This window comes from Liolophura sinensis, chromosome 10, assembly GCF_032854445.1.
Source record: "Liolophura sinensis isolate JHLJ2023 chromosome 10, CUHK_Ljap_v2, whole genome shotgun sequence".
In the NCBI taxonomy this organism is placed as follows: domain Eukaryota; kingdom Metazoa; phylum Mollusca; class Polyplacophora; order Chitonida; family Chitonidae; genus Liolophura; species Liolophura sinensis.
In genome coordinates this window covers 32920724-32943530 of record NC_088304.1, presented here as the reverse complement: position 1 = coordinate 32943530, position 22807 = coordinate 32920724, and the positions used below count along the sequence as shown (strand labels likewise).

Sequence of the window (22807 nt, the reverse complement as noted above, 5' to 3'; positions counted from 1 at the left end):
CGTCTGGTTTCCTCTCACCATAATGCTGGCCGGTGTATGATGTAAAACAACCATCAAATAAATAAATAAAAAAATCTGTTATCATTGTGATGTGCCGATCAGGTTTTAGTCTCTGTGCTGTACGTCTTTTATTATATTCATCGGTGTGACGGATGTCTCTCCTGTTTTTGTCCGGCAATTGATGTCCATCTGAAGTAACAAGTATCATTTTCTCCACAACAGGTAACCCATTACCGATTTTCTATCGCCTGGAGCCGAGTTTTGCCTGATGGCACTATCAACAGCGTCAACGAGTACGGTATTGGTTACTACAACAACTTGATTAACGCCTTGATACGTGCCGGGATCCAGCCCATGGTGACGCTATACCACTGGGACCTGCCACAAGCCTTACAGGACCAGGGAGGCTTTTACAACTCATCATTTCCGGAGTGGTACAACGATTATGCAAGACTGTGTTTCCAAAGATTTGGAGACAGGGTATGTGTAGAAATTCAGTGCAGCTAAGAAATCCAGCACACGTGCCATCAGTCACTTAGTCTGCCTATTCATAGGTTCACCAAACAGTTTCAGCTCCACATACAGCCATATTGTGGTATTTATGATTTTTTTGTTCATTTTCCTGACTAAGATACAACGATTCAAATATCCAAAGTGACGACTCTCCCTTAATTACAATTATTTTCATCAACATCGGCATTACCCATATCATCAGCACACGTATATTCTCATGTACAGCTGACATCGGTCTCATTGAAATATTACACGCCGTGTTTCATTTCCTCAAGGTCAAACTATGGATCACATTTAACGAGCCATGGGTAGTCTGTGTTACCGGCCACGGAAGTGGCGATTTCGCTCCGGGAATCCACGAACCGGCCACCGGACCTTACCGAGCCGCTCACAGCATTATAAAGGCGCACTCCAAGGCTTACCACACTTATGACAGAGAATTCCGACAGATACAGAAAGGTATACACGCGACAGAATGCAAATCAGTTTAATGAATAAGTGTAACGTGGAAACATGTATTGAATGTAGTTTGATTCTGTCGGTATTAGAATTATAGACTCAGAACTTGGTTTCTTATACAAACATGGTCGATTTCAGTGTACGTCATAAAACATTTCTCTCTTCCATTACAATAACATATATAATTTGAAGACATTGTGATGCTACTTTCATTAACGAATTCAGTCTTTGGGAATTTGGCTTTGTTTTCTTTGGGGGAGGGGGGGGGATCACCAGTTGACTTATTTAATAATTTCACATAAATGAGCATATAAAGCAAAATCAGTGTGACTATTTTGATAGAAAGATCTGTACAACTTGTACTTTTTAATTTGTATTTTTTATCAATTTCAAGGCCAGGTTGGAATAACGCTGAATGTGGGTTGGTCGGAGCCCAAAACCAACAGCACAATGGACCGAACTGCATCCGACACATCGATGGAGTTCCAGCTTGGATGGTTCGCCAATGCGTTGTTAGCAAATGGTGATTACCCGGATGTGATGAAACAGAAGATTAAGCAGAAGAGTGTCGGAAAATCGCGCCTCCCAGAATTCACAGCGGCAGAAATTAGAGACAAACAAAGGTACAAAGAGACAAATATGTCTTTCCATCAAATCTACGAGTTTACCCTGATTTACCCAGTTTTTCAATTAAAAATGTGGTCGCTGTGAGTTCAAGTCCAGCTCATGCTGGCTTTCTCTCCGGCTGTACCTGGGATGGTCTGCCAGCAACCTGCGAGTGGTCCTCCCACCATAATGCTGGAATAAATTGTAATTGAAACGATAATTTCCTAAGCATGTAAATTGCCTCCCTCAACTGAAGGATCTTTGAAAAATTGATCCTTATCAGTATGGATGAACAATTTCCCAGTTATCAAGTTAGACATGTTAGGATACGTTTTAGCTGCGACTAGCAGCTCTAACTGATGACAGTATTGTGTTTCTTCTTGTTTCCGTTGCTCTTTCTCTTGTTACGGATAACGTTCTTCTTTTTCGTGATAGTTGGGCGCAATTTTGAGTCAAGAGATCAACCTTTATATATCAGTTTTTTTTCAACTTAGTCTTGAATCTATGTGGCGAAACAGACATTCATATGCCAGTCTTCAACCGGAATGAACATTCCGGGTCAATAATCGTAAGGTCAATTACCAAACGAAGTTTTACTCAAATCACCAAAGAACTAAGAAAGTACATAAAGTACGAAATTAAAACGGAATAACACAAACAGTTTTCAGTGATCTTGCAAACATCCAAGGAATGCTCTAGGAATGAAATCAATATATCAATATTAGTATGCCATATTAGTCGATAATCAAGGTATGTATCTCGTTGTGCTCTAATACCAACTGTTCATATATGAAAAATAGCGGCGTCATAGTTCAAGAATTTATTTATTTATCTATTTATTTATTTGATTGGTGTTTTACGCCGTACTCAAGAATATTTCACTTATACGACGGCGACCAGCATTATGGTGGGAGGAAACCGGGTAGAGCCCGGGGTAAATCCACGACCATCTGCAGGTTGCCGGCAGAATTTCCCACGTGCTGCCGGAGACGACGCTTGCATGAGCCGGACTTGAACTCACAGCGACGGCATTGATGGAATGCTCTTGGGTCATTGTGCCGCGCTGGGTTGTTAACACCCTAGTGGAAGAGTTAAGCAGTTTGCTGACACATTGTTGTTCGACTTGACATGTTACAGGAGCCATAGATTTCTTGGGTATAAATCAGTACTCCGCGACTTACGTGGCCTACCATGCAGCTGAATCTCAGGAACTGTCTTATGACAACGACCAGGATATACAGAGTAGCGTGAATCCAGACTGGCCCTCGTAAGTCAATCAGCTAAAGTGAAAGTGAACGACCACGTGGTCAGTGAAACTATCTAAACTAATACTTAATCATCCAGTCAATCGGAATCTATCAGACAGTCATTTAGTCAATAAATCGGTAAGTCAACCAGTCAAATTCAGAACATCGGTGTCTTACGGATGGACCCAACACATCCGATGTCCCACCACCACTTCTCGTGACAACGTCACTTTTCATTCCATGCCCGGTGAAAGCAATTGTAAAGTCATGACGTCACAGAAAGACTGACCATTTGTAACCAATGTGTGGGAAATCCGGTTGATCTATTTGCAACATTACTGCCTGTGAAGTGTCAATTGAGCTTGTAAGCTGGAAAGCAATTGTAGAGAACATTCGTCCAATGGCGGGCCTGTTCAGATGCAATGGCGGCACTGGTCCAAGTTGGGCTGATCATTGTTCTCTTCCAGCGTATGTTTATTTTACACGCATTACCAGATGGCCTACAAAACGCCATCGCTAAGGCAGGAATGAACAACCGGTAAAACAGGTTTGTCCCAAAAGGGGAACAAAGTAGTTCAAAGCTGTGTGTCGGAACGCTTTTGTTCTTTCCTATTATGAGTCAGACTGTTCAGTGTATGTATGCTCAAAAAACACTTACGCAGTACACAAGTCACCGCTTTGTGCAGTCCATCAATGCCCTGTTATTGCAAGTGGGAAAATTTCCCCGTCTTCAGCGGTAGCAAATCATTAGTGCTGTGCATGAAGTTTGGATGGTCGATCTTTCCTGTCAATCGTTCGGTGGACGTTATTGTTGCATTGTTTCCCCGAAGCCTGATGCATTGCTTTCAGGTTATTGTTTACTAAGTACTGTGACGCATTTCTTACCTAATTCTGCTTAAGTCATGGCGTCAGGAAATGCTTGTGTTGCTACGTTTTAATCATATGCAATAACAGTCGGAATAAAACTCTAACAAGAACCTGGATTTCACCGGCAATACGTGTGATTATTTGCCATCTATCATGCTATCGTCTCTGCCCTTATTTTGCTCACTATGCTGTAGTCTTTAGTGTTTAGTACGTCTTAATAAGGTACACTATAAATACGTCATGCGTGTGACCGACAGTCTACAATACAATGATAGACGCGGTTAATACCTAAATACTGAACACGCATGACAGCTAACAACACGTTTGACCCTTGTCATTTTCCATTCTTTCCACCACAATCTCTTTCTGTGCAGAACGATAGCTTCTTGGCTCAGAGTCGTCCCCTGGGGCATGAGGAGGGTCTTGGACTGGGTTCGTCGTCACTACAACAACCCTATAGTCTACATCACTGAAAACGGCCGGCCTCAGAACTTCAACCAAACAGACGGTCTCCATGACGACTACAGGACGGAATATATCAAAGGCTACATCAACGAGGTCCTCAAAGGTAAATATTTCAAGCTCATTACACCAAAACAATGTTTCATATGTATAAACATAATTTTCATGTAAAATGCTTACAGAGATAAAAGCGTGAAGAGATCCTTATTTCAACGGATTCCATGGTGGAAAACTTGAGTGACTATGAAAAATTACCCTCTCATTTATTTGAGCAATATTTACGATGGTGGCGGTTTTTGTGTACGTTTGTATATAAAGCACGTCAATCAGTAGCAAGTGCATGGCAAGTGCCATGCACGGGAATGCTACACACCGCCTGACTTCAAGTCACGGATGAACCAACGCTTGGTGGACTTGACCTGGTTCTTGATACATACAACAGACGTATAACGCGTCATCTGACCAACTGGGAACCGGGTCAAGCCCACCAAGCGTTGGTTCATCAGTGACTTGAAGTCAGGCGGTGTGTAGCATTCCCGGCCAAGGGCGGTGTTACCACCAGGTTTTATCCACGGTTTTTCTTCGTATTTATTTTCAGAGAGTTCAAAGCATTAATTTGTTTTAATTCTATGGTGGGTTTTATAAACCATATGGCCTTTTGTTCATTTTTTGAGGTAGTAATGCTTTTTTCAAAATCATTATATGTTATAACTTTGATTTAAAGAATGATTACTCGAGTAATGAGATGTATTTACATTTCTCAGCGATCCACTACGAGGGTTGTAACGTAAAGGGTTACACACTTTGGTCCCTCATGGACAATTTCGAATGGGCTAGCGGATATTCTCAGAAGTTTGGTATTTACTCCGTGGATTTCAACGACCCGACTAGGCCGAGAACTGCAAAGGATTCATCTCGTTATTACAGCAAAGTTATCAAAGAGAACGGTTTTCGGGACCCTTCTGCTGTAAATCCTATAGGATAAATAAACAATAACTCAGCTTGTTGATCCAAGAATGCGTTTTTTTCTGTGACTCATTTGTTGTTCTTGGCCTAACTGTTAGAGCGTCCAGAACACCAGGGACCCGGGATCAAACCCGGGTCGGGTTATGATGAAGACTTTTAAAATGGTACTTGTTGCTGCCTCGCTTGGCGCTCAGCACTGAAAGGCTAGAGGAAGGAAACATGACTGGTTGGCCTGCATAATATGACTAAGTGAGGTGTCATGTCTGGAATCTTCGGGATGATACTTCAGTGTCGGTAGCACTTTCGTGGCATGGACTCGCCTTGCTATAAGACACAGTATATATATATATATATATATATATATATATATATATATATATATATATATATACACCTAATGCCTTCTCGTGGTCATATGATTGATAAATTGTTAAGCACGACGTTAAACCCGAGGAAAGAAACATACATACATTTGTTGTTTGATTCATGTGTTTTATTATTTGATTGGTGTTTAACGCCTTACACAAGGTGTTTTCAGTTATACGACGGCAGTCAGGTTTATGGATGGACAAAATCAGGTGTGTTCGGTGTATATACCACCGCCATTTGCTATAAATACTCCGACTTAAAGCCGCACCAGAAAAGCGCCTGAGCTTCACTACAAACAAGAGCTTTTACCGTCTCAGGCCCAGATTATTTTAGAAGACATATTAATTGATATATCAATCACGGACTCTCAATCTCCGTCTAATGCTTTACGGAACAACTCACGGAATTATTCATTTTTTCAAAGCAAAGCGTCCGGATGAACCATGGGCAACGTCTGATATAGGTGGACAGGCTGAGTAATCATCGCTTTTAAAATATTTAATTGCTTTTTTTCGACTTGCGCCATTATGACATAGCGGTGATGTCCCTTTATGCTTCGGAAAATCACTGTATTTTAACGTGGGTGGGTATATACAATAAATAATATTATCCATATTATCGATGATTTATTATCCTCAAAAGATAAAATCGGTTTGCAAGGTAAATCAGGAACATGAAATCATGTTTTCCTGGTAACATTAATTATTCTGTATACCTGCCAATGATAAAATGCAGCGATTTGCCCCACTAGACTGTAAAGCAGCGACGTAAGGGTACAACGGAATGTCAACACAATGTCGTAATGTTACAACTCGAAACGCGACAATTTGCGTTTCTCCAGAGACATGTAGACTCTATTCCTATTAAACCACAGCTGTGACGTCACACCATTCAAAAAAGTGTGGATTATTTTTTAAGAATCCTGAGGAGCAAAGTATTCCATGAATACCCGCTTCTCTGCACAGTCTCGCAACAGTGCTGTTAAACTGGTTGACACCTATAGGTTATGCTGTGAAAACCAAATATCCCCGTTCACCTTATAAAGTGGGCGCAGATAAAATGCTGGTCTTTCCGTTGGGCTGAATAAAAAAATTGTGGCATATAATACCGGCATCGATAAAACGGTTGAAAATAAGTCGCAGTTAGCGCAGGTTGATTAAACCAGTGACCAACACTTAACCATAACTTATCTTCCACATGAAAAAAGCGAAAAGATGAAAACTTGCTACTGGTAAGTGTTCGATTTACTATATAAGTGGGACACAAAGTTTAAGGAACACAAAGTAAACAGGCTGGTAATAGCTTCGATCAAAAGGTCCCTGTATTGCCGGGCTAGAAAGTGAATGCATTTGATCGGCAATTCGTTCCAGAGGACAAAAGAACAATGACTGTTGATTCTTGAAAAATTATCACACACCTGTGACTGTGGTTTTAGTTAAAGCGCCTCGCGGATTATCTTTTAAAGAATCCACAGTATCGAGTGATTTACCCACTACTTATCACAGATACGTTCTAGTCGCTCCCCGGTGGCATCTGGTGGAGGTAGTGACCAGTGGTGTGTCGTTTCATTAACCGCTGGAGGAGACCAGTGTTGAACGACTGGGACGAGTTAGACAATTGAAACCATTGGGACCATTGTCATACTGTGCCCTCCAATGGCCACTGAGTCTGCCAATAGTGGCGGTCAGATCGCCGAAAGGAACGTTACCAAAGTGTAATTGAAATATACAACATGAGAAACCTGTAAAATCAGTTTGAACTGTGTCATATTAATATTTGAAAGTCACAAAATGAAATCTATAAATTCTTACAGCTCCATGGAGAAGCAGAAGTTTGTCGAGGGGACTATCACCAGTCCGAATAAAAAATCTGAAGTGATACTTTCCCCCACCTTTGTAATTAAAAATTGTCTCGTTACCACAGGATAATCACTTTCAAAATAATAGTATGGCAAACAAGTGAACACGTCAATGGGGATTGCTTATTTCCTCTAGTATCACAGGAAGAACTGAATAACTCAACGGTGTATTCAAAATCACGTATTAGGAAAAGTCGAATAATCTGGTTGTGTATAACACGAGTTCCATGATGATCAGCAAGATAACGGGATACACTTTCCCAAGAAATGGCGACTCTGTTCTTAGCTGGCCACCATTTACTTTTTTGCAATGAATGAGCACTACGTTACTAGTTTTAACCCAAACATCATCGAAGAGACAAGAAGTCATCGCTTTCTACGACCTCTTCAAAAATAGTTGCTGTTCTGGTCTTACTCGCTGTTCTATGCATCTGAATTATATTGTATTCCTGCATAAACCCCTATTCTGCTGGTGCAGAATAAATCAATTGTTATTTCATAAAAACCACCATCCACAGTCAGTGCCTCTTTCTTTTCGTAAGCTGAGGTTTTGGTGACCCATGGAAACCCTTCCGGAATGGTGTCGTGATAAAACTCCTCTACGTTTTCATGGGTTACACCACAACCAGAAGACAGCCATTTCCAAGATAACAAACACCGGAAGGCAACCATTGTCCTCTATTTCAGTGCTGCAAAGCATGTGCACGTTTTAATAACGTTTTATGTATGGACAGATCTTCGTTTACCTAGCCAGGTACAAAGATAGATGAATGATAAACAACTGTGGATAAACGGATTGTTCTATGAGGTGCATCCCAAACAAGAACAGACAAGAATCTACAATCTACGTTACTAGATTGCTTTGGTTGCTCGGGGTTTGTCCTATCTATTGTTGTTGTGTCGTTGTTTTGTTTATATTAATGTTTATTTGTTTAGCTATTTTATTTATTTGATTGCTGTTACTGAGGAATTGTTCACTTATCACAGCACTTAGAAACAGGAGAGCTCGAGGTAAACCACCGACGTTTGTCAAGTTAGTGAGGAACTTTCCCACATGTGACATGTGGATATGTACACCATCTCCATGGGATACACGACCGTTAGACTGCGCAAATGGACACGCGATTCTCACCAAGACCATGCGCTAATTTACAAATTTCCAACCGGGTTTCACCCCGTACCGACATAAATATAAGTACCCAGACGAAAACAATAGAGCGTCTAGTATTGTTTGGCAATTCTCCACTTGTGGCTAGTTCTGACGGCCTGTTTCATTTAAGATGGCATATCTCAACTCAGTCAAAACTTTCAACATATCTGACTGTTTCACAAACAAAGACGTAAGTTTTACCATCCAGCTCATAATGAGACAGAGGTAATATACTTAGTAGGCCTATGTCTCATTACGTTCTAGCTAACTGTACACTGACGGCTTAGAATTTAGGATTTAAACAGTAGAATAATGAAAATTTAGTTAGTTTGGACGAGGGATGGAAACATACGAGAATAGCCGAGGCTGACGTGTTCGGGAACTTTTTAAAGAAACATTTAATCGGGAATTCTTACTTGTTGAATGCGACATGTGGATTGAAAACAGGACGAGTGTTTTTATAAGCTGCGTTCAAACGATTCACTCTTGGTAATGCATGTTCCATTTTCATTGGGCTTATCGATTTTTCTTTTTGTTTTTTTTTATATTCATTAAAGTAGAAACAAGGATCGACTGTGGAAAGTCGCGTCAGGCGGTGACGTCAAATATAGGTCAACTCACAGAGTAACGAAAGTTTATTTTTGAAAGATCATAATCCTTACAGCGAATGCGCTGCTGTTTACCTCATGGAGAGCGGCACGTGCGCTGTAATGCTGAGTACACTACGAGATATAAATGTAAACGTAGAACGAGTCACTCTGTCGTTTGTCGGTTATAATTCTGACTGCAGTAGAGATTCAACTTACTAATATTGCAAAGTTGTTGTTGCAGATGCAAATTATGAGCTCTTCTGTTGACTATCTACGGCTGATAAAGAAATTTCTGTCGGATTTCTAAACTGGCCCAATGTCTGCGAAGGAGGGCCAAGGTAAGCCCTCTTATCGATAATACTGCCTGGTCAGAAATAAGAGAGTAATTTGTGACGAGGTATATACATGTGTGATGTAGGTCGTAGTACCAGTAAACTTCTTCAGAAGCGCTGTACTTTACAGTGTATAAAAATTGTCAATTTTCGTTCCACTACATAGCAATATTTTCATTGAAAATACTGAAAGCCTGACTGATATCAAAAATATGTTTTTCAAAAGGTTTGGTATTTCTAATTCCATTTATCGGAGTCAAGTATGTGCAAAGTGATATTAGCATTTACCCTAACTACAAGTGACTACCCTTAGCCAATGGATAGCATAGATTCTACTGCGTTTAGAAATAAATTGTCCCGCTTTCATTCGTCTTTGGGCTTTGTTGACGATTAGGTTACAGTATAAATAAAGAGCATGTAGCTCGCATGTAGCTCTGGCATTATCCCTTGTACGTTATGTGTATATAGGGCATATATATATATACTTGGTGCCAGGGGCGTGTAATTTGCTACCATTTATGCATTTACACAAACAGTTAAAATAAAACCCGGACTAAGGTAAATTGACAAGAGGCCGTACTTCACTGGGTTAAGTGCGACCATTTACCAGCTATCACGATGTCGTCGATGCTCTTATTATTCTCTCTTGCTGTTCTTTTTGGGATTAATTCGCATTAAAAATTTCAGGTGAAAAAAAAACCAGCTCGCTGCTTTGGTTTTACTCTCTATGCTGCACGTCTCTAATTATACATATGTGAAGAGTTTCTTTAGAATGCTCCCGTTTCACATCATTATTTGTTCCCGCTGATTGCTTATTGGAACCTCTGGTTTCTCAGTTACAGCCCACGCCGAGAAACCAGACGGGTGATATCCAACAGGACCTGGGCAGGCATACACACAACTGAAGCTGTGTTCGAGCTCGCACTCTCCATAGAGGTTTAAAACCAGACACCAAAGAGGGTGCCAGTGATATGCTGTGAATTATATCGAAAGTAACTTTAAACCGAAGACAAATCTAAAGCAACAACACAATAGAGAACGTTATTACCAGACTGAAGATATATTCACAAAGGGGACAATAAATGAATAAATTAGCGGAGTTTAATGCAACACTGGAGCTATTGTAGGTATATTGTGAGAATGGAAGGGAGATAAATTCGTGTTGGCCAAATTTTCTGCAACCATGAATGTCCACAATTTGGATAAAGGTACGTATAGCAACATTGCACAATCAGTGTAGTTAAAACGCAGACTTGAGCTCTGGAAATGCATATACTTCACAAAAATCACGTTTACAGAACTGTCCAAAAACACAGACTAGAAACAGTTTGGATAGCACTGATTAACTGACTGACTGATTAATGTCATACTTAGGTTTTGCGATGACGGTGAGTTTTATGGGTGCAGGATACAGTAGGGCCTTGGCTACTCCGACCTTTAAAACGTTACTAATATAATTAAAGCCGTACAGCAGAGAGGGTAAACCAGAGCAGTGACGACAGTGTGATGGTTGGCAAATGGTCACACGTAACCCGTGACATACGTCCTCTTGTCAATTTATCTCACCTACGATTTTATTCTAACTGTTCACGTAAATCTTTAAAAAGTAGCAAATTACATGAACCTGGCAGCACGGCATAAGCAGAATTAGGTAAAAAAAAAGAATGCAATGATGTTAATTGCAATATATTAGATTTCACTTGTCTAGAATTACTCAAAATGCTGTGTTGTCATCACATTTAACACACTATTTGTGAAATATGTGTCATGTATGATGTACTGACTTCTATGCCATACTGGTGAAAGAAACGTGCTCATTGACTATGTATTGTCACCAAGACCCACAAACAATGAGAGCGACGGAATCTACAAATTAACTGTTCAAGGCCGGAATCGAGCTCACATCTCGTGTGCCTCGATGTTAGTGGATGCGCAAGATTATGGTCATTTCATCTAGACTGAATGACCTACACCAAAATTTCAAAACCACTTTAGATTAGAACTGAAACAATTTGTAGTGTGTCCGCCGGTCGCTGGTGCCTTGTTATACAATCATGTCCTTATCAGACGTCCTGTTTTCCCTACACTGTATGTCCTGTGTGGTTCTGACACTATTCTCCCCGCAGTTAACTCAATGCATGTATCTTGTCGCATTTGAACTACATGTTTGTGTCCAATCTTTCCAACCTAGTCAAGATAAGACAAACCTTGTGTCCAGTCCCAAAGCGCCAATATCTTCATACCGCAATCTTGAACAGATGTTTGTTATACCTTAAGACATTGGAAACGAAATAAAGTAGATCACCCGTTAACTCTCTAAGATATAGATGCGCCTGACAGTTTCCACGGCCATTTTATAGTTGTTTGCTGAGGAGAAGTATTGTTACATAATTTCAATATGTTGGCGAAAGCGAGTTTACTTACACTTGCGCTCTGCTGTCTTCATCTCTGCTCAGCTGACGTTCATCAGCACGTGGACGACTTCCTCTACGGTTCTTTCCCGCGGGACTTCGTCTGGGCGGCGGCCACTTCGGCCTATCAGGTTGAAGGTGGATGGAACGCAGAGGGTGAGCATATTTTAATATTGTCTTGGGCATAACAGCGATTTATTCCTGGTACATTCTACAATTTATTTATTTATTTGTTTTGTTTTTTACGCCATACGCAAGAAAAATTATCTGACGGCTGCCGGCACTATGGTGCCAGGAAAACGGGGAAAACACGTGGGAAACCCGCGTCTATACACAAGTTGTTGACACATCTTTTCACGTATGACAGGACAGGAAGCTAGCATGAGTTCGTACATTGCCCATCTTCTTTCCAATGAAACTAGCCCGCTTCGGGACCGGTAGATCCAGGATCAATCCTTGATCGAGTCACACCTACGACTTTAAAAGAGGAAGTTGTAACTTCCTCGCTTGGCGTTCAGCATGAAGGGGATAGTGCAACGACTGGTTGACCCGTATCAGTATAATGGCTCGGGCGGGCGGCTTACTTGCCTTCGGTAAGTCGTCTCAGTGAAGCAGCACTAAATAAAAGAGCGGTGGAAATCCGTCCTGCTACAAGGAGGCACATTACACGTACATGCACCCTAAGGATTCCTTCGTCGCCATATGACTGAAAAATTGTTGAGTACGACGTTAAACCCCAAGCACTCACTCACTCACTCCAATGAAACTACTGACACTCGATTCCATGAACATTAAATGTTGTAAAATAAAAACAAAAAATGTGTTAATTGTTGTACAAGACGTTTTATTTTACAATACAAATTGCCCCGACTTACCTTTCTGTATATTTATTTGATACACAAACGCTAGTTTTCTATTTGTTAATATCGAGTTTAGTTTGTGGCCCAACATACAAAAGTACAAAAAACTTCTCAGCTTCGTTCTTGGGGAATAAAATGAGTTTAAATTAGGACTTTAAGCTGGTTCATCGATGACGTCGTTCCTGAATATTTTCGACGTCTGACGGAAAATATGCGCTGGTTGATGAGAAATAAATACGCCCCCAAAGTTCTCATGTTTTTGGCACACCTTTGTTATTATTTCTGAAACCTTTTTTTTTGTAGGACCTTTTTGTAGTGCCTTTTCTTGAACCCTTTAATATCATACATAAGAATTTTACGTTTATGCGATGACGGTAAGTTTTATGGGTAGAGGAAACCAGAATCTTCGGAATAATCTCTGACCATTGGTAATCTCTCTATTTACATACCTTATTGAAGTAGATGGAAATGACCATACACGCCAAAGATGCTAATGCTATTTCTGTACCCGATATGCAGTGGTGTAGTGCAAAACCACAAATCATATTGTCTTTGATACTTCACCTGTATTCTACCATGCAATAGTTATCTCGTCTGGGTACGCTGCTTCACGAAAGTGTATACTTCTACTACGTTGTAGGTAAGGGCCCATCAATATGGGACACGTTTTCACACAATGGCCGAATCTATAACCATCAGACGGGTGATGTGGCCTGTGACAGCTACCATAAATACCGCGAGGATGTGAAGATGCTGAAAGAACTCGGGGTATGCAACAAAGAACTTTTTGTCTGAGTTAATGCAGATTAAGACTGACTCAGTGAGCATTTTCCACAATACATTTATTCTAAAGCCTTTCACGTCACTTGCTAAATTGATTGCTAACGTTTGAAGAAAGCTATACTCAATGTATTTTGGCATTGTTTGACGTTGTCCATTCAAATCCTAGAAGAGACCTTAAGTTAGAAGTAACCAATTTGTCTTGTAGCTTGTACCTTCAAACCAGAATTAATTTCTAACTAAAGGTCTCTATTAAATGCTAATGTTCCAAGAATTTTATACTTCTTGTATGTTGACATTGTTTAACGATGTCCATTCACATCCACATATAGGTTTATCTGCATTTATTTTATGGAGGTTTCATGGTGTACTAGGGAACATTTTACTTACATCACTTGCAGGCAGTCCTCTGTATGTATATGTACCTTCATGTACAAAGAAATAGGCCCTATCTGGGATTTAATAGCCTGTTAATATCGTCACACAAGTCGAAAGGCTGATTGCAGCCGTTACTTGTTGCATAATTAATATTATTTTAATACTTTAAAGATAAACACCACACTAGCATGAAGTACATGTCAGATAAAATACCATTAAATGTTGTCCGTAACATAGTTTGATATTTTTTTTTTGGGGGGGGGGGGATACTTTTCGACCTAGTGAAAGGTATTCAAAACTTTAGATTCTACGGTGTTTTTTCTGACCATATGGTTACCGGTGATATTACTTCAGTTTTTTGACACTTGACACACATAGATTGCAATATTTCATGATTCAAAATGCATCTTCATTTAGAGCTATGAAGGTATTCAACAAATGGGCCTTGAAACGAACTATTTCAAGACAAAAATATTGCTGTGGCATCACTTGGTCCCAACAGGCTATCATAGAATCCTATGTTTTATATGCCTTTAAGTTGCTTCTAAAAAAATAAATCAATCCATTTTCCTGGACACTGTTGAATGGCCTTCATCTGATAATACTGATAGTGGCGATACTATATTTTTGTGTTTTCTTTTCCTAAAAGGCATGAATCTGTATGCATGTCTCTATGTATGTATGTAAATCTCTAGGTCTGTAAAAATGTCGGAATGTCTGTTCTTCGTGTTTTTCCACAAACCTTTATCCCATTGCCGCGAATATTACTGAGGACGTTTGGAAAGGTACCGTTGATTATCCAATAATCGCGCATGCAAATCAAGTAATGATGACGTCGCAAGTACTTTTAACAGGCACTGCACTGATAATTAATTACAGGTGAGCCATTACCGCTTCTCGATCGCCTGGAGCCGAGTTTTACCACAAGGGACCATCGACAAGGTGAACCAGAAGGGCATTGACTATTACAACAATCTGATCAACGCGCTGCTTGCAGAGCACATCCAGCCAATGGTGACCTTGTACCATTGGGATCTACCCCAAGTTCTGCAGGATAAAGGCGGTTTCTATAACGCAGCCTTTGCTGACTGGTTCAACGACTACTCTAAATTGTGCTTCCAGAAATTCGGAGATAGGGTGAGGTTAAATATCTTCATGGCTAAATAGTTCTTTAAATTACTACCCTTTGATACAGTTTGAAAAAACACAACGTTTTCTTATTGGAATTTGAGTTTGCTTGTTTGGTTGTATTTGCTTTGGTTTTGGGGTTGGTGGGTTGGGGGTCCTGTACGAATTTGAACTTTGATATGGAATTCATGCCTGAAATATCAACTGGACGAGCGGAAGGTCGCTTCAGGTGTTGGTGTTCGCTATCTGTACCAGCCGGGTGAGCTAGAAGGCGGCCGCCGTCGCGAGACAGAGCCTGTCTGGTCTGTACTGGTGTATCGGCTTGAACGTTCTGTCACTAAGCCGGATGACCCCGTGGTTTACTATTTGTTGGATTTTCCGCCGAGTGGGATTGTTCGGGGAAAACTTCTAGTAGTGCCTCCTGCCACTCAACTACCGCCGGATGGGTTTCTACGACGCTAGGAGCGCATATATGTACGCATTCATTTCGGCTGTGCCCCTGGGAGGGCATCTTTGAACCCACAGGCCAGCGTGTCTACCCCGTTTTCAGCTAGCCAACGCTTGGAGTCGAAGGGTAAGAACGATACTTGCTTCTGGAAGAGCGACGCTCTGTATTGCTCGTGCCTGATGTGCTTTTTCACTACACCCTTTCGCACGCCCTTGGCCTTCTTGCTGTGCAGGAAAGAGTACATTTTCGGGCGCAGGCCGACATACTCTGAGATAAGGCGCCAGTCGCACTCGTCCTTCACCTTCCCCAGGACTTTCCTTTTCGCGGTGTTGTAGATCATGTGGTCTTCAAGGTAATCGGAGATGTCGTAGAGGCCTGGCTGCCTGGCTATGTCTTGGTACACGTCTTCAGTCTGGATCTCAAGGGGTAGGCTATCGGTGTCCGTGTAGAGGAGCTGGCAGCGCTCGCCATACTGGACCGTCATTTGGTTTTAGAAGAAGTCGTGCATGAGGTGTTAGGAGAGGTCCAAGATGTTCATACCCACATAGACGGGGCGGTTCAGGGGTAGATGGCTCTTATGCATCTGGACCCCGGCCAGGTCGTCGTCGAAGATGTTGGCCCTGGCATAGGCGGGGCTGGCGATCGAACACCAGCTTTACATCGACCCGCTTGCGGAGGTTCTCCATCGTCTTCCCGAAAACGGAGTTATTCATGAGATTGTAGAGATTCGCCGCTGGTGGCTTGTTTTCGGAGCTCCGTGTTCGTCCGGATGTAGGGCTCCATCCAGGGGCTCTGCTCGAATCTTAGGGCACGGTGGATCTTTTTCACGCGCATGCCGAGAGACAGACAGAGCTACAGGTTTCGGTAGAGAGGCACATCGCTGTCCTTGTCGCGGAGGTTGGGTATCAGCTTCTCAACCGCAGTAGGCGCCGTTCCTATGCCAAGGATATTGTGCAGGTACTCCGACATCCACTCCTTCTGGACCATCATGCGCTCTGGAGCCAGCGGGTAGGGGCTGTGTTCGTTATGCAGGTTGGTTGGGTACCCACTGCAAGACGCCTGTTTGAGGAGATTGGCTCATTGCCCAGCCGTACAGGTTCTTAGCTTCCAGGTAGAGGAGTTGGCTGTTGGGGCGTGATGGGCCGTAACCCTTTACCCGCGGGCTGTTGGCTCTCGCATGCCGCGTAGACACCATGGAGATGCCGCCACGCAGCCCCTTCTCTATGAAGAGGTGCTGGTCGTAGTCTGTGATCAGGTCCAGCTCCCCTCCCTGCGTCACAAGACAAGCCCGGACTTGTGTAGTAGTGGGCGGGATCGAGACCGTACTGCGGCAAGCAGATCTTCTGGAAAGTCTCCAAGACGTCGGCCAGAGGCAATACGTCCGTCCCCAAAGACCGCCCAAAGACCGCCCAGACCTTGTGGGCGTGGATGTAATCAGCGTCACTGATCCCAGCATCAGCCTATGAAAAGCTTCCTTGGGCGGTTTTTGTGACCAACTTAGTCTCGTTGAAGCGCTCCCAGGCGTCCATGTACTCGTAGGGGTAAACACCCTTGCGCATGAGCAGTTCACATCTTTGCTAGCTTGGCTCATACCGTGCTGTGAACTGAAAACCTTGGATTCGTTGGTTGCCACCAGGTTGTCGAGAGAGGCCAGCAAGAATTGGGCACTGTCAATAAACCTGGGCTGTCCGAGAGAGAAGGAGATGTACTTCTCCGTGTTGTTGGGGATACAGGTGATGCGACCGTCCACCTTGCTTATGACCTGCATCAAGAGATGCGAGTCATAGCCCCGCAAGTTGTGGAAAGCAACTGGAATGGTGGTGGTTTGGGGCTCATCAGCAGCTTCAGGTTGCAGGCGATGTGCCTCTGTATTTTTCAGTGATGTGGCAGTGGTCGCGGGCAGAGTCCAGTTGCTCTACATCTACAGGCGGCTTTTCACAGACATGGCAGGTGGTAGCAGTGTTGTATGCCCGCCAGTCCCCTTAGGTCATGACCATGGCTTTTGGGCTTGCTAGCGTTGTCTTGATCTTGCGCTCCTCTTCCTGCAGCGCTCGGAGGAAATGCTCTGCTGTGTTGGGGCCACGGTACTCAACTGGCTGTTCTGTTTAACCGTTGCAGCCTACCAGGACATAGCAGAATCTGCAAGCCTCATGGTGCCGCGTTCTGCTGGTGTTGCTTTGGGTGGGGTCGAGCTCAGGCCCCTTGATTTTGGTTGTGGGAGCCTCAAAATCGGCGTAGATGATGTAGGGGGCTGGGAGTTGCTTCTGGTGGTTCTGGAAGGTGAGCTTTAGCAAGCGCTCTTTGACTGCCTCGGGGAAAGGCTTATCCAGGATGTTCTTCACAACGTCCTGGAGAGGCTCTGGGTGTATTTCAGCCAATAGGTGGTCGATGTACTCATCCATAGTAGCCATGTTGTCAGTGTGCATATACAACAATCTGTCTAAATCTGTCAATTGTCCAAATGGAATAACAGCTGTGTGAGACGGTCGAAAAACGAATTGAGAGTTTCCACCAACACGGAATCTTTGACTCACACCGCTCGCCTTTGAAGCTCACTCATAACTCGAGGGAAGATGCACTTTGCCCGCTTTTCAGCCCGAACGACATGGTGTTGCGCTAGGTCGCCCCCGCAAGGTGCGAACAGTTGAGGCTCGGACTGGGTCCCTTTGCTACACCCTCGGCAGGGCTTTGGGACTGTGGAATTCCCGCGTATACGCCAGCGGTGAGTATTACCGTATTCCCAGAGGCAGTTTCTTCCACAGTGCTTCTCAGAGCCCACTTTCAGCCATGCGCACTTATTACGACCCTTCACCTTCATATTCTTCGGGTATGGCTGCTGTATACTATTCTCTAATTAAGAGTTCGGCACCCGTTCCGAACATGCGGCGTTAAGGATGGGAATACGCTCTAGTCCCCGGGCCGGCGAGGGCGGTGGGCCGTCCCTTGGGCTGGTAAGTGGATGCACGTGGAGGAAGCAATGTTTATGTACGCCGGAAGCTACACAAGTTTTAGGGCAACCCTTATGTACTTGGAGGCTATGTGCTTGATATACGAACGATCAACCTGGGCCGAACAGGGGTAGGAGCCCCCAGGGGGGACGGAGGGGCTCGCAGCTCGCGGTGGTCCAGACCCGGCCTTTCTTATACTACTGAAGTATTAAAGCGTAAATAGGAAGACACCTAATGATTCTTTGTACTGATGCATACTTTCTTTAAAGTTTTCCTCCCCTTCAAAAGACTATTAAGTAAATTATCAAAATAGTGTAACAGTTTAGTCGAATTTCGTCCATAAACTTCGAGTGATGTCAACAAGCCACATATTTTTTATTTATTTATTTATTTGTTTATTTGTTTATTTGATTTGTGCTCAGGAATATTTGACTTATACGGCAGCGGCCAGCATTATGGTGTGCAGAACCCACGTCCATCCGCTAGCAGACTGTCACACGTACGATCGGAGAGGAAGCCAGCTGGAGCTGGATTTGAACTAGTAGAAATAGTAACTTCTAACACACCATGAGCTTATACTTGGTAATGTACAGCATTATGGATGGACAGAATTCGTATGCGCTAAGGTTTGATTTCAAAACTGATCTTTCAGGTAAAACTGTGGATAACTTTCAACGAGCCCTGGGTGGTTAGCGTCCTTGGTCACGCCTACGGTTCGTTTGCCCCGGGAATTCACGAACCTAACACCGGACCTTACCGAGCTACCCACAACATCATTCGTGCGCATGCGAAAGCCTATCACACTTACGTCAATAATTTTAAACATTCTCAACACGGTGAGTCTCCTAAGAGAAAAATTTAACGAAACACAGAACATTCCTGATTCATTTATTTATTTATTTATTCCCTCTTAAATCTGATCACAACACATTTATGGACCTTTGTCATATACTTACTGAATAAACGTTCAAAACAAGAAAGATCTTTCGTTGTAGTAAACTGAACAATTGACTGGAAACAATGGAGTGAAATGTTATTCCTGACTGAAATAGAGCATATGGAATCAAGATTATCACGTCCTTAGATCATGGTTTCCTCCAGGCACACAGGTGTCCTCCAAATATAAACATACAGAAGTGTTTCGTATAAGTGGAAAATTCCTAAGTCTAAACAGATTTTGTTCCTGAACAACAATCAAATACGTAAGTGTATTTTCTCCAGAATATTCGCCTATTTTTCTGTATCTCTCTCAGGCAAGGTGGGCATAACACTGGACGTTTCGTGGACTGAGCCCAAGACGACATCGGCCGCGGACAGAGCAGCTGCCGATCGGGCCATACAGTTTAAACTGGGCTGGTTCGCTCATCCGATTTTCGGCAATGGCGACTACCCGGAAGTCATGAAGTCACAAATTCGCGACAAGAGCCGAGGATTGCCGAAGTCTCGACTTCCGGAATTCACGGCCGCTGAGAAAAATCTGACCAGAGGTGTGTAAAGGAGAGAGCTTGAATCATGGCTTGAAAATAGGCCTAATCCCGAAACATACGACGTAAATCTATTCTCTGTTACGAGTTTACATATAAATTCACTCTTTGTTACGAATTCACATATAAAAGGTCAGAGCAAAGATTTTATACTAATAAAAAAAATACTGTCCCCACGAAGGCTGAAAATTGTACAATTGTTGCATTCATATTGCTGATCAGTATGTATTACGACACGTTTCTACTTGTCACACCTTCTTTCAGGGTCTGCCGATTTTATCGGTATCAATCAATACACCACACAACTAGTGTCCAACCGGAAGGCAGGCTCTAACTCCTATGATGACGACCAGGATGTGGCCATTAGCAGCGACCCTCACTGGCCAGGGTAGGCAACTTTGTACAGAAACCTATTCAGTTTTTTTTTTCTCGAATAGAAATCACATTTTTATGAAATAACAAAACACATAGAAATAAAAAGTCGGCATCGACTGGAATCAGTGATTTTGTTGTAATGCATGCATCTTTCCTTCTTTTTTTGCTGTCAATTTTTCAGAACGGCTGCTGATTGGCTGAAGGTTGTTCCGTGGGGCATGCGTAGAGTACTGAACTGGGTTAAAGATCAGTACAACAACCCGGATGTGTATATCACGGAAAATGGCCGCCCACAGGAACAGGGTCATCAAGACACGTTGCACGATTCTTACCGGTCCAAATATATCAAGCTCTATACAAATGAGGTGCTGAAAGGTAACGTATTTTTACAGCGAGAATAGTTGTTGTTTCCAAAGGCTTCTCTCTTTTGTTTAGCAGCCACTCTGTTCAATACGTTATCAATTTAAGGTAAAGAAAGCTTAAAGTGAACACAAAGTGAGCCAATAAATCTAAATCAATTAATAAAGTAGTATTCCAGAAATGTTCTTCAAATATTTTTAAAAATGTACACCGCTTATCAGCAAAATAAATAGCAAATAATCGTTAGTAACTAGCCACTCATTTGGTGACGCCATTTTGTCATGCTATAGCTGTCTAGAGTGACGTCACAAAATGTAGTAATTTTGCAGACGGTATGTTCACTTTAAAGTGTCACTATCCTCATACGGAATGCCTATTGATTGAAAACGAAAGTAAATAATTTGAAGCAGAAGTCATTAATACTACCCATGTCTATGGGCCTAAAAGCCACCTTGCTGTTTAGTCATTTAACTGTGTCTATTTCTGTGCACAAAAAATTATTTTGTTTTTAATTTTATTTAATCTAAATTTCTTTACACATAATTTCCTGCGCATTTCTTGTCACTGTTTTAGGGGCTTAAGGGTTTAAAATCAGATCTCTCAATCTAATTATCCATTTTTCCAAGCTAGATCTGGTAACCTCCGTATACACGGTCCACTCATAAAGCATCTTAAGTCATTCTTATCGTGATTATCTTAGTGAAACACTCGGTTATATATAGCCCCATAAGCTGACAATATTTGGACAAAAATTTAGGAAAGTTTGATTTATGAGATTCAGTGAAAGTGAGGCCAAATCTGTTAGTGATTAGACCTGAAACAACAGCTGGAGACGCCAAGCCCTAATTTCAATCAAACTGGTCGCTTTTGTACAAAGTGGATGAAGGAGCCAATTTCAGTTCTCAAATTATGCGAAACCAAGAATTTGATTAGACCAGTTGATGAGCTGACAATAGATCCATCCATACCACTAAGCATTCAGAACTATAGTCTTTTTCTTTTAGAGAGTCACCTACATTCAGTTGTCTGTAAAATCAATCCTACTCGATACCAAAATTGTCTTTAGCCAGTGTCACGTAACAACCAAAGCTCTACACATTGGTACGTGGGACGTCCCAGTTATTTCAAAGAAATTGCAATTAAAATACTTCTTCTAATTCATAATGTTAATCTCCATAAGCTTAGTCGTCGTCATATGACTGAAAAATTGTTGAGAACGACGTTAAACCCCAAGCACTCACTCACTCACTCCATAAGCTTAGTTTCGGCACCAAGAACACATTACCTCGGTTGACTTCATAATTATTCAGAATCAAGTTGCATGCTGGGCAATGGGAGTGGAGGGTAATTTGTTTTACAATGGCTGTACCAACAAGCGTTTAGAACAAACTCCGTGCAATAACACAGTGTACACTGTCTCTGCGAATAATGAAATCGCTTTAATTCCCTAATATCCATCTCTAAATCTATACTGCCGTGAGCTCGTATACTACAAGAGATAGAATAAAATCCATTTATTAAGGTCATGGCAGTGTCAGAAACAGGGTTTACAATAAAGTTGACAGCAACTCAGGTAACTTTCCCTCCGTCAAAACATGTTGAATTCCACCCAATACCCAGCATGGTAACTGTTTTTGAATAATTATGACGTCACCTGAGGCAGTTGGTTCTTGCCGTTGAAACCGAACTTACGGACTTTAACACTATGAAGTAGAAAAACTGTTCGAACTTCCTTTTCTTAGAAGGAATAAGAACTTCAAACATATCCATGTATAGAGCAGTTGTTGCGTGTCACTGATTGAAGGCAATTTTGGTGCCGAATATGACTGATTTTACAGACAGCTGGATATTGGGGACTTTCTAAAAGAAATAGACTATAGTTAGCGACAGGTCATTATAGTGGATTCTGTACCATACCTTAGTAAGGTTGTGACATAGAAAATCCACACTGAGAAAGGAGATATTCAGGCTCCAGAAACGTAAAGACACTATGGGAGAATGGGAAACCATTCCCACGTAATGTAATTCGGGTTCAAGCTGTGTAGTCCATTGTTTATTCGTGCCTTTACCATGGCGATTTGTGGGTAAACTGGTGACGTAGTATTCATTTATTCATTTATTTGATTGGTGTTTTAAGCCGTAGTCAAGAATGTTGTGGAAGGAAATAGGATAAAGCACAGGGGAAACCCATGACCATCCGGATTTTGCTGTAAGAC

At 42.1% G+C, this 22807-nt stretch overlaps 1 protein-coding gene across 1 annotated transcript in view; it reads left to right on the top strand.

Moving 5' to 3' along the window:
* Window positions 1–22807, top strand: part of LOC135477119 (lactase/phlorizin hydrolase-like) — a 51903-nt gene that overhangs the window by 2298 nt on the left and 26798 nt on the right. The window contains exons 3-16 of the mRNA XM_064757274.1: window positions 223–480; window positions 789–972; window positions 1367–1595; window positions 1835–1860; window positions 2716–2845; window positions 4067–4260; window positions 4919–5101; window positions 11795–11986; window positions 13331–13458; window positions 14728–14985; window positions 19025–19208; window positions 19626–19859; window positions 20121–20244; window positions 20413–20606. Coding sequence (XP_064613344.1) covers window positions 223–480; window positions 789–972; window positions 1367–1595; window positions 1835–1860; window positions 2716–2845; window positions 4067–4260; window positions 4919–5101; window positions 11795–11986; window positions 13331–13458; window positions 14728–14985; window positions 19025–19208; window positions 19626–19859; window positions 20121–20244; window positions 20413–20606 — 2518 coding nt within the window. The remainder of the gene's footprint in view (window positions 1–222; window positions 481–788; window positions 973–1366; window positions 1596–1834; window positions 1861–2715; window positions 2846–4066; window positions 4261–4918; window positions 5102–11794; window positions 11987–13330; window positions 13459–14727; window positions 14986–19024; window positions 19209–19625; window positions 19860–20120; window positions 20245–20412; window positions 20607–22807) is intronic.